General features: G+C 46.4%; 1 protein-coding gene across 3 annotated transcripts in view; it reads left to right on the forward strand.

Moving 5' to 3' along the window:
- The first annotated feature begins 3,104 nt into the window (after positions 1-3,104).
- Positions 3,105-12,852, forward strand: part of PIK3AP1 (phosphoinositide-3-kinase adaptor protein 1) — a 48,295-nt gene continuing 38,547 nt past the window's right edge. For all 3 annotated transcript variants that reach the window (XM_082764508.1, XM_082764507.1, XM_082764506.1), the window contains exons 1-2: positions 3,105-3,398; positions 8,742-9,158. In XM_082764508.1, coding sequence (XP_082620634.1) covers positions 3,386-3,398; positions 8,742-9,158 — 430 coding nt within the window. In that variant the 5' untranslated portion in view covers positions 3,105-3,385. The remainder of the gene's footprint in view (positions 3,399-8,741; positions 9,159-12,852) is intronic.

Below are 12,852 nucleotides of genomic sequence, written 5' to 3' on the forward strand. Positions count from 1 at the left end.
GGAGGGCTCCGCCCGCGGGGCAGGCGCCGCCGCCATCTTGTGTGTGTGTGTGAGGGGAGGGAGGGAGGGAGGGAGGTGGGGAGGGGAGGAAGGGGCTGGCCTCACACGCCCGGCCGCCGGCAGGGGGCAGCCCCTGGGCTGGTTAGGAGGGAACTATAAGTAATGCTGTGAGTCTAAGAGGACTGTGAGGCTATACAAACGTACAGCAGTAAGGTTAGGGATAAAGCTCGCAGCAGATATGCCCGCAGAAATAGTCTAAGCAAGCGCTAAAGGGTCAGGTGAGAGTTTAAATGGAGCTCCTGGGCTCAAAGGTGGGGTTGGTGTCACAGGTGAGGCTGGCCAGGTTGACCGTGGGCTGTTGGCGTGCTCAGGGCCCTGATAAGGAAGAAATTTAATTCAGCTGATGTGTAGCGCTGTGGCTTTAAACTAGTGGATCTGCAAGGTGCTGTTCTTGTAGGGTTAGGGAGCAAAAAGCACCTTGTGTATTACTGTGCTGTAACCTTCTCCCATCATGTTAAATACCACTGTGAGAAATGCTATTAAGTTGAAGGCTTATTCATTAAGCTTTTTTTTTTTTTTTTTTTTTTTTTTTTTTTTTTGGCTGCTCCCACTGTGGTCTGCCCATATAATATATGGGATTGCTCAGATTTATGTTGCAGAAAATAAACTTTCCAGGATCCACCTTTTCCTCTCAGATCTTACAGTTCCTCCTTATTTGGGACTGTAAGATGCATCCAGAAGCTTCACCTGTGAAACTCAGCACAAGTTTTGTGCTTGTTTGTGTTCGAAAGGAAGAGGCACAGTCGTTGCTAGTAAAGTGTCCTTAGTTTAAGTCCTGTTATCTAAGTCTGCTGTGAGGAGTCAAGGAGACTACTGGCTGTGTTTTCAGTACTGAAAGATAAAGTGTGACTTTTCATAGACAAAGTTTCTTTCTATTGCCTTTATGGGATCTCAGAGCAGATGGATTAGAGCAGGTTTCCCAGAACACAAGGGAAGCAAGAGAAGAGCCTTCCCATTTTACAGGTGTTAGGGAGTGACGTGTACCTGTCTGCCATGAGAGTCATCAGCTGAACCTGTCCTGTTTCCCTACCAAGTACTCAAATCAAATTGCCTCTAACATCAGTGCACTGTGGGTTTGAGCAACAGCTCCAGCAATTCAACCAGCTACGAGATCTGACCTCCATGTGGTGGATTTTGTGGGACAGATTTTCAGGAAAGACAAAGTGACATATGTCTTCCTGTCAAGCGTAGCTTGGGTCGGTGCTGTAGTGGAAATGTGGCAGTAGGTAAGGCAGAAATCACAGAATTAGAAGCATCAAGATCAGGGGTTTGTCACCCACAGGGGAACTGGAGGTAATAACATACATCCTGTGGTGAATTGTCGGATGTGCTTTATAAGTCCAGGGTGACATCTCAGCTCTTACGTTGCAGGGTGGGTTAAGGGGTAGTGCTGTTCCAGTGTGGGAGGAGCAGATCATGCAGGTTCCTAACTAAAAAACGTAGTTCAGCAGGGCTCAGGTTTTCTCTGAATTAAAGTTGAGATTTCATTTTCTTTATAGAAGAGGAGAAATTTGATATAGCATGCTACTGTGCACGGAGCTGCAGTCAGTGCATGAGGGCTGAGACCCAGAGAATGCAGAGAGATGACCTGGCTCTTCATCAGCAGAGCAATAAGGCATTTCTGTTGCTTTTTCCCAACCCACAAATTCTTCTTCCATGTCTTGAAGTGAGACCTGCATGTTTTGATTCCTAATGTATAAAGCATCTAGTTGTCATCAGATTTTTTTTTCAGGTGGAGGCTGTTGTAAAGGTTGCTGAAACAGTGCACTGACAGTTACTTCACCTAAAGTCCTTTGGGGAGGCATATTAATTTTCCTTTAGTGGCTACAGAGGTTTCCTGTGAGCTTTGCATTGATTAAATAAAATAGTCAGCACCCCAAGTGACACTGGTGCATAGGGAGAAGTCCCATGGGTTCTCGTGGAGCAAGAAGCTGATTCTAAAGCCTGGCAGTGTCATACAAAGGGCTAGCAAAGGGGGAAAGAATTTAAAAGTTGATTCCAAAGAGTATATTGAAATCCTAATCTAATATCAGAGAGGTGGTTTTGAGGTAATCTTTTAATGTTTTATTCTGGGAGTTAAAAGATGCACAGCTTGACAAGGGAAATAGCGTGGAACAGTCATTATGGACATATATGTTTATCCATCTATTTTACTTTTATCTATTTTCTAGTATAGAGTATTATTCCATAACATTCAAGGAATTTGGATAGGGACTCTAGCTTCCAACTGATAAGTTTTTGTCCCTTTCTTAAACCAGAAGTGCATTCTGTAGTGGCTCATTTCTACAGCACCCAGCTGTTCTTTATGCTATTGTACATTTTTGGGATTTGTTTGGGAAAGTGCTGCTTTCTTCTCTACGTGCCCTAAGTTTCTCATAAGGCTGTATCGTCAGGGATTTTATCCTCGTAGTTACTGTAGGAGCAAACTGCCAGTTTTTGGAAGACAGGCTGTGGCGTGTAGTTCTGTGTAAGCTTATATTAGGCTTTGGTTGAAGAAGGATTTGGAGGTAGCAGGAGAGTTTAATCTAATTTGAAAGATTGAGTTGATTAGAGGGAAACAGGCTTGGCTCCTTACCGTGTGCAGGTAGCTGACGGATGTGCTGTAGGGCCAGTGTCCGTGACATTCAGCTACACGCACAGCATGGGTGGGACTTTCTTTCCCAGATCGCAAGGGAATCTGGTTTTGCATACTGAAGTGCAACAAGAAGTGTTTCTGGATGCCAAGTTGTGCAGCTGGCTTTTTTTTTTTTTCTTTTTTCTTTTTCTTCTGAGTTTGCAAGGGAATAGCCTGAAATAATCACCGAGGCAGCCCCTGCTGGTTTGTCTCGGGGACAGGCTGTGCTCCGAACTCCAGCGGAGCCTTTCTGCTGCCCATTTCTCTGCTCTCAAACAGGAGCGTAACCATGTGGACCGGAGTAAATCCGAGTTAGGGCACCGAGCTGTGCTCACCGCTTGTTTGCTGTGCTCCCTCCTCCTCCTTTCCACTTCTGACCGTCTCCTCGCCCTTACCACTCCCCTTCCACCTGCCCTTTCCCCCTTCTCTCCCCGCAGAGGAGCCGCAGGCAGCGCTCGCTCCCGGAGCATCCCGGAGCGGCCCCGCAGCACTTGGCAAACCGGAGCCCGGCAGCACCTGGCCCCGAAACCCCTGCCCGGGGCTGGAGCCGGGGCGGCGCTGGCGGGGCGGGGCGGGCAGAGGCAGCCGCCGGCCGGCCCGAGGAAGCGGCCGCGGCTGGGCCGGCCCCGAGCGCTGCCGCCCGCCGGCGGAGCCAGGGCACCGGGAGCGGCACCGGGAGCGGCCCCGGCCCCGGCCCCGGCCGCCCGCACCATGACGGCCCCCGGTAGGTGCCGCGGAGGGGGGTGGAGGGGCCGGGGGGGTCCCTCCTGGGGAAAAGGGGAAGGGGAAGGGGCTGGGGGCTGTGGCCGGGCTGCGCTGCGCTCCGCCTCGCCGCGCTCCGCTTGGCTGCAGCTCGGCAGGTGCCGCAGGGCTCGGCCAAGCCCCAGGGACCTTCCCCGGCTCTGCGGAGAGGTTTCTCGGCTCGCATTTCTTCCCCAAAAGTGCCTGCGCTCTCTTTGGGGTACGGCTTGCTGCGCTGTGGCACGGGACGGCAGGCAAGCTGCGCTGGGTTGGAGCCAGGGAAAGGGTTTGGCTTGCACACGCGGGGTTAACAGACAAGAGCAAACTCCAGAGGGAGAGGGGTTTGACCCGCGTTGTGTAATCTGGCTGGTGCCCACTCTGCAAGTTCCCCTCTTTGCGGGGAAGCGGGTGTGTTTTAGCTAAAAAAGGAAAAGCGTGCCATTCGCGGGGTGTGAAGTAACGGTGGGGTTTCACTGACGCATGTCTCCTGGTGATGTAAAATAAGCTAAACGGAGACCTCGGGAGACCTGTGGGCAAAACTGCTTTTCTCCCTAAAAACAGAAGATGATTTCAGAGAGGCTCAAAAGTAGAACGACCTCAGGTTAGTGTATCGTAATGCAAATCTCACGTTCCTATCACAGAAGTTGTCTTCACCAAACTTATCTAGTTTGTTTCTATTTCCCCTTGCTTGTTTGCAGCAGTCTAAAGTGAAGGTTTTCCCTTCCAGACGGTTGCATGTTAATAATTACTGCGTGTGATCATTGTTACTTTGTTATGCATTCCAGCTAGGCGAAGGATGCGTTCATTTTCTCCTACATCACCTAAATGCACACACCCCAGACACTGCTGTCAGAAAGGTACAGGGGGTTTCTTTGAGTGGCCTACCAGCAGCTCCTGGTACCTCCTGGGGAGGTCTCTCTCATTTAAGAATTGGGTTTTTAAGACACCTTGGGTTGAGTTTAATTTATACAATAAGAAATTGGTTTTGATAAGAAGTGCATCCCCCTCTGTCACGGGTTTGGACTCTGTGTATTCTTATACCTTCCATGCACATGCGTGCCAAAGCAAATTGATGATGTTGATAATGGGCTGTGTACTTCTTCATATAGTCAGAATTTGAGGCAGATTTGATTTAGCAGATGAAAACTGGCTAACATGGCACTAGATAAGATCTTCTGAGTTGGATTAAAGGATTTATCTGCCATTTTTTTAACCCATAGTGGTTGTTGGACCATGAGAAGTCATGGTCTGCGTAGGAAGGGGATGAGCAAAGTGACGTAGAAAAGCTGTGCAATGTTAGAGGCCTTGAATTTCCTTTATCAGACACAGAAATACAATGGAAAGCTACTTATGATCTGTACACTGTAAAAGCTGAAACATTTCGGCTTGCACAATGAAGCAGTGGGTGGTAACAACCGGAGGGATTTAGATTCAAAGTTGGGAAGTGTTAAGTGAGCAAGGTGTAGTCTTACCCAGAGCTGATCCACCCGCTTCCTGCGGTGTTCTCTAGCTCTTTCAGCAGTATTTAGGATCTTCCACGAGGTAATCAGAATCTTTCAATATTGCCATAAATTGCTATCTCATGTTTATTCTTAGCTCAGAGATTGTCGCCTCATTACTCCTAACCATGGTCCAAAGATTACTTTCTTTCTCAGAGGGACTAAGAGGCTGTGATACAGGCGGTCGCTTTAGGATACTTTTCTTCTCTTGCCACCAGCCTCTGGAGATTTTGACTTAAGCGATTTATTCCTTTCTATTTCACGTGCAGTTCATAAAGTAAAGGGAAGCTGTGTATCTTGCTTTCTCCATGCTATTTAGTCTGTCAGTCCCAGTTAGAGAGCTTAGACATTTCTACGGTGCAAGTTCATAATCACAGCAGTCTTACGTCAGTGCTGTATAACTGAGCATGCAGCTAAGCATTAATAAGGGAGTTACAGCTGGAAAGGAGTCCAAAGATTGTTTTATCATTGTAAACTGCAACAGAACCACACCTGGATGATTTTCTATGAAATAGTTAATCATGCCCTGCAATGTTGTTAATGTTGCTGACGTTTTGTAAGCAAAGAAGCAAAAATCGCTTTCATACCCTAAGCTTGGGAATGCAGAAGTGAGGTATTGCTGATATTCAAACAAGATTACACTTGTGTGTGAAAGATTTTTGAAACAGTTGGCTGGCACAGATCTTTCTTTGTCTTGCTAATGCATATGCTGTTCTTGAATGGAAGGCTTCCTCCTGCTTGTTTGTCCAAAATCAGCCTGCTGAGTGCATCATCAAAGCACCCGAGTTCAGGGTTAACAATATGCTTGGGGTTCACATAGGGATTTCCTTGTGTGTACAATTGGCAGAGTTTATTTGTGCTTTATTTTTCGTGCTTTGAAGTGTGCTCTGCAAGTTCTTACTGTAACTGATGTGTCACAAGCTGGGGGGGGACTCCCCCAGACATTCTGCATTCTCCATTTGTCACATGAGGACTAGTCCCCGAGGACTAGACACTAGTTGGTGCTGCAAAGGGATATACTTGATTGGACAGAACTAGCATGATCCAGAAAAGTGAGTCTCATGTAATTAAAAAAAATAATAAAAAAAATAAGGGGTATGTTGCAATTGAAAGTAAGTCTACATTTATGTTTTCTTTGAAATGGTCCCATCTGCTGACTTAAGCTTACTTGGCTCTTCACGACCCAGTGTTTTTGCTTATGAACCAAGATAATTTCCTTGGCTCTACTAGCAGAGTCAGTAATTTTGTTTTGCAGTTCCCCTTTTTAAAGACCATTGTTCCGCAGTTTTTCTGAGGCATGAGCAAAAGGCTGTAGGACTTGAGGCAAGGCAGCTTGAGATCTGGCACAGCTCTGTGGGGAACGGCGTGCCCAGAGCAGCACTACCGCTCTAGATGGCTACTTTTCCTACACACTGGGTGAAGTTTGTTCCTCCTGGGTGTGCAGGCTGCACGCGCTGGGTGATGTTATCTTGGGGTGTAAATGCTGGCAGGGAGCTTGCAGAGAGCCTGTCAAGTTCACGTTGTCTGCATACCTGCTGGAGAAGGGAGGCTTCCTGCAGCACCTGGCAGCGCAGTCGGGCACCCACCCTCAGCATGGCTGCTTCCTTTTGTTGAAAGACTGCTGAGGGGGCTATTTGCTAACAAGTGTAATTGCCAATCCTGTGCTCTTTTTAAACACGCAGGATAGGATTAGGTGCTCTATTTTGCACACTGTTAAAATGCCCTGGAGGCTGCTGCCTGGAGCCTGGGGGTAGGTGCCTTCCAGAGAGCTTGAGGGCAGGACTTCAGGAGCCCTGGGCACACCTGAGAGAGCAGCTGTGCATCTCCCAAAACTGTGGTGCTGGGGGGTGTTCAATGTTCCCCCACCCCATGCCTCAGGATCTTACTTCCCCCCCTCCCTGCTCCCAAGAGCAGAGCAGGTCTCTCCATCCGACTACTGCAGGTACCTCAGCATAGGGCTGTAGAAGCAGAAGTCTCTGGTGGTTCTCCCTTTTGTAGAATAAAACAATCGATCTCTGAATTCTGTTTTGTTTTGCTGTTTCTGTTGTCCTTGTGAGGCGGTGTTTAGCCAAAAGCAATATTTTGATGATAGCGGTGTTCTTGCTGGCATGAAAGCCATTTTTTTTTTCCAGTGGTTCTATTCTTTTAACCTAAAGGTTCCCAGGCTTTGGGTCCTGTTTGTCTGTTTTATGAGTTTACTGGATCCACTTCACCGAGGATGCTTTCTCCTACAAGATTCCATCTGGGGTTTGAGAGCTGTATTCATTCTGAAACATGCAGCAATCCCACCGAATACTGCTGAACTGCAGTGCCTATACTCTCAATAGCTAAGCCATCAGCCTTCCAAGCACAGATCCCATCTCTGTGCTGTACTTTTCAACTGCATCACTTCTGCTCAACCACAGTTTTAAGTTCGTATCTGTATGGTTTGGAGCTGTGGTGCAACAGTCGAGATGTCATTGCAGTCTTTCTTACAACTGTACTGAGGGTTCTGGGGAAGGTGCAGAAGGGAGTCTTTGGAGGCTGTTCAATTTTGATTGAATTTTAATAAGGTGACTGCAAAAATGTAATCTTCAATTTTGGTAAATTCACTCTTTGCAGATGCTCTTCTTGGCATGCCAAATTTTAGGCATTGCCTTCTACTTTAATTAGCAAAATCTGTCTTTGTTTGCTTGCTTCTGGATGGAGATGGGCTGGAAACGTTGGCACCTCCAGTCCAACTGGAATTAGAAGGCAGTTCGCTAATGACATTTGAAATGCTCAGCATTGAAATTTGCCACGGGACCAGAGCCATAATCCTCAAATCTGAGTAAACTTCTTCACAGGTGAAGGGAGAAATTAAACTTCAGAACTTTCTTGGGATTTATGGGGATGGCACTGCATCATGTCGTATTGGTTCAATCCGCATGTGATTTTTGCAGCAAATGGGAAGAAGTTTTTAAAGGGCCTTTAATCCAGAGCACAGAAATGCAGGAGGGTGTAGTTAGCAGATACCTCTAGAGAGGCATTGAATAAGTCAACTCTGAGTGTATGTCAGGCTGTTATAACTGCTGCTATTGTATTATTTCCCTCCAAGGAGAGGGGTTGTCATTCCAGACAGGTCAGGAAACTTTTGTTTGGCAGTCCTGGAGTTTCAACTCAAGCTTGCAAAGTGTTTGAAGCCTGAACAATGGGATTGTTGTGCTACAAGCACTGGAGCTGGCATATCCTTCAGCTGCACATCTACCTTGCAGAGAGTTTGCTTTCTGCTGCAATGAGAGCAAAATGTCTAACACCATGGAAGCCATCGTGACTTCCTGTGAGCACTGAGACCTCACTTAAATGAAGGCCTCTCTTATTTTAGGTGCACCGCGTTTAGTGCGTTCTCCACTGGAGCGTGTAATGGGCTACAGTTGTGTTGCAGAGCATCTGAGGTTGCCTAAACGATTCCACTTCTCACCCAAAGATGAACTCTCCTTTTCATGCTGATTTTTTTCCTCTTCATTCTTTTCCCTATTGATACACTTTACATTTGAAAATTTCCACGTGTGGTTTGTTTCGCTTGAAACTACACAGGAAATCCCCTTCTTCACAAAAGGTTTTTGAGAATGAAAAAACCACTTCAGATTTAGTGGGCTAAGTGTGAGTAGGAGTTGAGACACCCTTCGAGTTGCTCTGTGGCTGTGAACACCTGCTCGCTTTAGATGCATCTACTGTGCTCTAAAAGTGTTCTGGAGCTTCTTACGCGAATTACAGAGGTAGTACTGCAGACTTTTTGCTGTAAAACTGAGGGTCAGTTTGTGCTTTGTGTTTAATCCTCTTCTCCATGATGGTCTGCACCTGTACAGGAACCCATGGAGGATATGATGTGCTGATTGTGTATGCGAGTGACGCCACCGAATGGTGTCAGTACCTTCGGGACCTCTTCCTCTCTACTCGGCACATCCGAAAGCATCGGATTCTGAGCTACCAGCTGGACGGCGACTCTGCCATCTCCCAGCAGGAGCTGGACCTGTTTGCCAAAAGTCGGAGCATCATCGTCTTGCTATCTGTGGAGCTGGTGCAGAGTTTTTATTATCCTCCTGTCCTGCAAAGCCTTCAGGAAGCTTTATGGCCCCCGCACAAAGTAGTCAAGCTGTACTGCGGTGTTACGGACTGTGATGACTATTTGACCTTTTTCGAGGACTGGTATCAGTGGCAAGAACTCACATATGACGATGAGCCCGATGCTTACCTAGAAGCTGTCAAGAAGGCTATTTCAGAAGGTAAGGTAGCACATGGGGAGCTGGGCTTTGTGATCAGGGGTTGGAGGAGGGATACATACGATACTGTTCATCCTTATTTTAAATCTGGCAATGTATTTTTCTGAAATAGAAAACTAAATTGCACAGCCAGTGTAAACTAGAATGTTCTTCAATCTGTTGTGTATGTGGCCAGTTGGTCCCTAATTCAGGAGAGATCACCAGTGACTCTTAGAGAACCTCTGAATTTGTGTATCATAACTGTTTGGTTTTAAATGTAAAAGGAAAATTTAAAGCTGAGCGTCATGAAATTCTGCCTGTAGATATTGTACCCTGGAGTTTATTGACTCCAATCAAGGGAAAACTAGCTTTTCCTTCAAACTTAAATGTCATACCAGTACCAAAATAAGGTTATCCAACAAGTATTCTCTAGCACTCAGTTTGAAGTCAGAGACAGTGCCATTCTGGCAAAAGCTGAGTTTGTTACCTATGATGAAATGCCAGAGAGAAGTTGAAGCATTGCACTGATGGCTTTAAAAATAACCCAACCAGTCTGAAACTGATCACCTCATAATATGCACGGAGGAGTTACTAGCACAGAAATATTAACAGCTGGAGACTAGAGATGCCAATGCACTGAATTTTAATCGAGTCTGAACTCCAGAGGGATGTGTGGTGCTCCTTTCTCATATCTTGTGTAGAGATGAAGGCAGAGAGCTCCAGGGAGTCTAATGCTAGTTAAGATGTTTTTCTGATACTGCCATATTTAGGGTTACAGTGTTCTTTGTTAGTCTTAGCAAGACTGAAGTCCTGTGACTGCATCTTGGATTAGGATTTATCTGCAGTTAGTGGCATAAATGAAATAGTGCAGTCTTTTGGTATAGCTGGTGTTGTGCATACAAAGGGGCTTTATACTGGGATAATGGGAGGAATGATTGTGATGACAAAATTCACACAGTAAAAATAAATTTTGAAAGTCATGATCTTGGCCAAAACAGTCCCCCTGAAAAAACACAACTTAGGGTTTGTGCTGGAGATGATATTATAAGGTGACCAGGTCACAACACATGTTTCCTAGTACCATTTAACCACCTGCATAAACTAAAGCCTGCATCCCCTTTTCCAATAACCCTAAACTGCCTTTGTTTCCTGATGGATAACCTAGGCCTCAAGCAGCCTATCTCCCTTCCTTTCGGACTGAAAGAAGACAGAAAATAGTGCCTGAAGATTTGTGCTTTATAAACAAATAAAGCTGACCAGAGATTAAAATAACTTTTTTGACACTTTCTGGCAAAAGCCAAAGTTTTCTGCTGTTTTCCTCCAAACTTTGGCCTAGAACACAACGTGAGCATTTTATTTGTTTGTTTCTTTTTTTTTGTTTGTTTATATATATATATATATATGCACCTCTCAGAGTTAGGGAGTTTTAAATAGCATCTCCCTAGACTGAGTGTTAATCACTTGTAATTACTAGGGACTAACTATTAACAGTATGGTCAGAGCAAGAGTAAATTCTAATAGCTGAAGGATGTGTGAGCACAAAGGGATGTTGATCCTGAAATCTGTTCCCAGAGCCAGCTCTCGCCAGCCCCTTCCTCTCTAGGTTATGGGGTTCTGAGTGCACAAAGCACAGCATGGGGCTGAAGGCAGCCTCCTGCTTCCACGGCTGCAAGTGGAGTGGGAAGCACGAGTGTCTGTGTCCTTCGTTAGATGGAGTGGCTGGAGCGGGAGATCTCGCATAGCCAGCTGGATCCCTGTTAGTGAGAGGTTCTCACCCTTCTTGCTTGTTCGGGACGCATTAAAATTCAAAGAGAACTTGAGGTGGAGGGGAGGGGACAGGCATGGAATAGATCATCTAGAAACTGCTCTGGATCAGCAACCGCTCTGTACGGAGAAGCTGTGTTTGTCAAAGGGAAGCGTGCATGATCTGACTTCTGTGCCCTGAAAGTCTATCTGCCCGTGGTGGTACGCTGCACGCAGAGCCTTGTCAACTAGGCAGCAGCCTCCACTCTTTTTGATGTCTGATGCACTCAATGAGTTGCATTAAGCTGACCTGCTGTCCTGCACTTAAACACGTGGCTCTCTACAGGTAAGCTAGCTCTTTCCCTGTATAGCTGCCTGCCCCTTGGCATGGGGGGGCTGCACCCAAGGGATCTGGGTGCTGGTGCTCCTGGCACTTGAGAGACTGCCCTGGAAGTGGAGCGGAGGTGGGTCCTGCTGGCAGCACTGCCCTGTCTGAGCAGCCAGGGAAGGACTGTGTGGTGGGTCTGGCTGCCATACATCTGTGATACAGCTCCTTTGGAGTGCTTTAGCTACATGTAAATAGTGTTTTTAAAGGGAGCTTTGGATTTTTGTTGTTGTTTCTGTGTAACAGATAGCTCAGCTTATCTTCTGTATATGCAGAAAGGAAGGAACATATAAAGATCTTACACTGGCTTTAGTATATCTGGAAAATGTATACACAGAGTCAGAATTTCTGGACTTTTCTTACTGTTACAGAAGGCCTCCCTGGTGTGAGGTGTCAGCTGCACACGAGTTGGGCAATGTCAAGCAGTTTCATCACGTCAGAGCAATTGCCAAGGCGACCAGTCCCCTGTCACTGACTCTAGTAAGGGGAAAACCTACTTAAGATAGGCTGGTTTTATGGCAAAAGCATTTGGATGAATTTATGCAGTTCTGCCAAGGTGAGGAAAGAGGAACTGGGTGACCTCCCCCCTCCTGCGATCCTGCAGACCAAGTTTTGTGAATGGCCTCAAATGCAAATGCTCTGACACTTCCCCTGCAGAGAAGACAACCCCAGGTGTACATAGATCCCTTTTTGGGTGAAACTGTGAAAACTTTCTTCTTGGCTGGTACTATAAAATTAGCATCTGCATTATAGTTTGGCTGTAGCCAACTCCAGCATGGGAGACATAAAGTATGGGTGTTTGTGGTGGCTGCCCTCTCCCATAAAGAAACACGGCCTGTGCTCTGCTCTTCACTGTTAAGGTTTTAGATGAAGGCTTCATAGGCGGTCTGTTAAGTCCATTCTCTACAGCAGACTGAACTTTTCCCAAGAAAGACATCTCTTCCTACAGCATTTAGCAAAGAAAGTTTATGACCATGTTTGAAATAACATGTCTCTGTGTCTTCCTCTCAAAGCAATTCTTTCCACAGGCATTCTCCAGTACTTCTAACAGCAGTGTCAGCACACAGTGGAAAACCAAGACTAAAGCAAAAAGGACTCAGTTCAGTTTCCTGATAGCTCAATCCTGAGTAAGTGGACTGTGTGACACAGGACACAGCGGGGACAAATACTTCTCCATAGCCTGTGTGTTGGCCCTGTTCAGGCTGTGCTGTTGCCTCTAGCACAGCTGTTAGGCTGTGGCTTATTTAGTGCATCATGGGAACAGGCCACCCGCAGACATCACACGCTGAAAGCTATTTTAATTTTTATTAGTTCAGTACAAAGTCAGAAATGAGGAAGCATTCATCTAGCCTTGTTGAGAATGAACTGTGTGCTGATGCTGATTCTTGCTGCCTTGTAGACAGAGCAGTTGTTACTTTAGTTTCTCAGTTGTGGCAAACTACAGAGACCCTAAGGTTTCTGTTTGCAAGCCCTCTTGGTTGTGGGGAAGTTTTAGTGTAGAGCTCTGTGCTCTACACTAACTGCGCAAAGGACGTGAAAATGCTCAGGGTGGCACTGCACAAGCCAGCTTCGTTCTAGCAGGGTGTAATC

Source organism: Aythya marila (assembly GCF_965140915.1).
Source record: "Aythya marila genome assembly, chromosome: 7".
NCBI lineage: Eukaryota > Metazoa > Chordata > Aves > Anseriformes > Anatidae > Aythya > Aythya marila.